Source organism: Primulina tabacum, chromosome 2 (genome assembly GCF_025594145.1).
Source record: "Primulina tabacum isolate GXHZ01 chromosome 2, ASM2559414v2, whole genome shotgun sequence".
Classification (NCBI taxonomy): Eukaryota; Viridiplantae; Streptophyta; class Magnoliopsida; order Lamiales; family Gesneriaceae; genus Primulina; species Primulina tabacum.
The window spans coordinates 10320850-10323361 of NC_134551.1; the positions used below are offsets into that span (position 1 = coordinate 10320850).

General features: G+C 44.3%; 1 protein-coding gene across 1 annotated transcript; it reads right to left on the reverse strand.

The window, feature by feature from the left end:
* Positions 1–666: 666 nt before the first annotated feature.
* On the reverse strand, positions 667–1353 carry LOC142537487 (uncharacterized). The gene has a single exon (XM_075642997.1). It carries the CDS (start codon positions 1351–1353, stop codon positions 667–669), a length of 687 nt encoding a protein of 228 aa, XP_075499112.1.
* Positions 1354–2512: the final 1159 nt, after the last annotated feature.

Sequence of the window (2512 nt, forward strand, 5' to 3'; positions counted from 1 at the left end):
CGCTCCTCGTCCGGGCAGCGCTTCGGTTCGACTTTTAGGCTAACTTCGGGACGATTTTCAGGCAGAGTTTCGGCTATGGGGGCTGCTGAATTTCGAGATTTTCAGCAAGGGATTTTCGAAAATTAGTGTAGGGAATGGTAGGGGTTGATGGACTATTTATAGGAGAGGATGGTGGGCCTAAACTTGGTACTCAAATCATACCAAAATTTGCTCCAAATCTCTCAATATTTGACTTCAATATCCTTGACAATTTTTGAAAATTCATCTACCTAAGTTGTGAGATTTCTTGATCTCATGGCCCTTGATTTGGCTTGAAAATATGGTGGCTAGATCCAGCGGTTTTGGTGCAAAGTTTTGATGATTTCCTTCCAATTAACCAAACATCTAACCACCACAAAAATCTTGGCATTTAATCTAGGAGAATTTCGAAATTGCTTGAAATATTTATGCCTTAATTTCTTTAAACTTGTATGGTATTCCAATCTTACAAATCCTCTTCCCCAATTTCGAAAATAATTATGCCTTGGTGTAGATTTTATTATCTTGATACCAAAGATTTCCCATTAATTATTTTCCCATAAGCATATCTCATTTAGTATAATAATAAAAATCTTATGCTAAATTTCCTTACAAATATTAATTACATTAGTGCAAGATTTTCGGTTCTCACATCCCTCCCTTCTTATGAGAAGTTTCGTCCTTGAAACTAGAGTTGGCTTGGTCTCCAAATAGGTAGGGATATTCCTTTCGCATCCTCTCTTCAACTTCCCAAGTTGCTTCTCGCTCTGTGTGGTTGGACCACTGTACATTGACGTAGGGAATGATACGTCGTCTAAGAACTTGTTCCTTGGTGTCCACGATTCTAGTAGAGACTTCTTCGTATTTCAGTTCTTCTCTCAAGTTCCCTTCGACCAGGAGCGGTTCTATTTCTAATACATGACTCGGGTCTGGAATGTACCTCCTCAGTTGATACACATGGAACACGTTGTGGATTCTTGACATGTTTGGTGGCAGTGCAAGCCTGCATGCTAGCGTGCCCAATTTTTCCAAGATCTCGAATGGTCCAACATATCGAGGGTTCAATTTCCCGGCTTTACTGAATCGGACAACTCCTCTCATAGGCGAGACTTTCACATAAGCCTTCTCGCCCACGTTAAACTCTACCGGCCTTCTTTTAAGATCTGCCCAGCTCTTCTGTCGGTCTTGAGCTGCCTTGAGCCTTTCTTGGACAATTTTAACCTTGTCCACGGTCATTTGTACTAGCTCGGGTCCCACCACGGCTTTCTCTCCCACTTCATACCAGTAAAGTGGTGACCGACATTTTATTCCATAAAGAGCCTCGTATGGAGCCATTCCGATGCTGCTGTGATAGCTGTTGTTGTATGCAAACTCAATTAAGGGTAAATGAGTGCTCCAGTTGCTACTGAATTCAAGGGCGCATGCTCGCAGCATATCTTCTAAGGTTTGTATGGTTCTCTCAGTTTGTCCATCGGTTTGAGGATGATAGGCCGTACTTAGGGTTACTTTCGTTCCCATGGCCTCTTGAAAGCTCTTCCAAAAGCGCGAGACGAACCTCGGATCTCTATCAGATAAGATGCTTACCGGCACTCCATGCAGCCTCACAATGTTGTCCATGTATAGTGAAGCCAGCTTGTCGAGATTGTAATTCATGCGGACGGGTAGGAAGTGTGCAGTCTTTGTGAGTCTGTCCACGATAACCCATATACCGTCGTGGCTTTGCCTAGACCTTGGCAATTCTACCACAAAATCCATGGAAATATGCTCCCATTTCCACTCGGGAATTTCCAGAGGTTGCAGTAATCCTCCAGGTCGCTGGTGTTCTGCTTTGACCTGCTGACATACTTGACATCTAGAGACCAATTCAGATACATCTCTTTTCAAGCCATTCCACCAGAATTTATTCTTGAGGTCCCTGTACATTTTCGTACTGCCTGGATGGACTGAGAATTTTGACTTGTGCGCATCTGCCATTATCTCTTGGCGAAGGTTATCACTGTCGGGCTCACACAGTCTTCCTTTCATCTATAAGATTCCCTTGTCGCCAATCTGATGATCCTGAGATTTCCCTTCTCCGACTTGACCCTTAAGTTTGGTCAGTAACGGGTCTCGATCTTGGTTTAACTTGACGGTCTCCTGCAAACATGGCTGGGCCGAGAGGGAAGCTAGAGTTACCTTGCCTGGGCCCTTCCGACTTAGCGCATCAGCCACTTTGTTTGCTTTACCCGGATGGTAGCTTATGGTCAAGTCATAGTCCTTCAGGAGTTCGATCCATCGCCGTTGCCTCATATTCAGTTCCTTTTGGGTGAACAAGTACTTGAGGCTCTGATGGGCTGTGAAGATTTCACATTTAGCACCATAGAGGTAGTGCCTCCAAATCTTTAAGGCGAAGACAACCGCTGCTAGCTCCAGATCATGAGTAGGATAGTTCTGCTCGTGCGGTTTCAACTGCCTTGATGCGTAGGCGATCACTCTTCCTTCCTGCATGAGCATG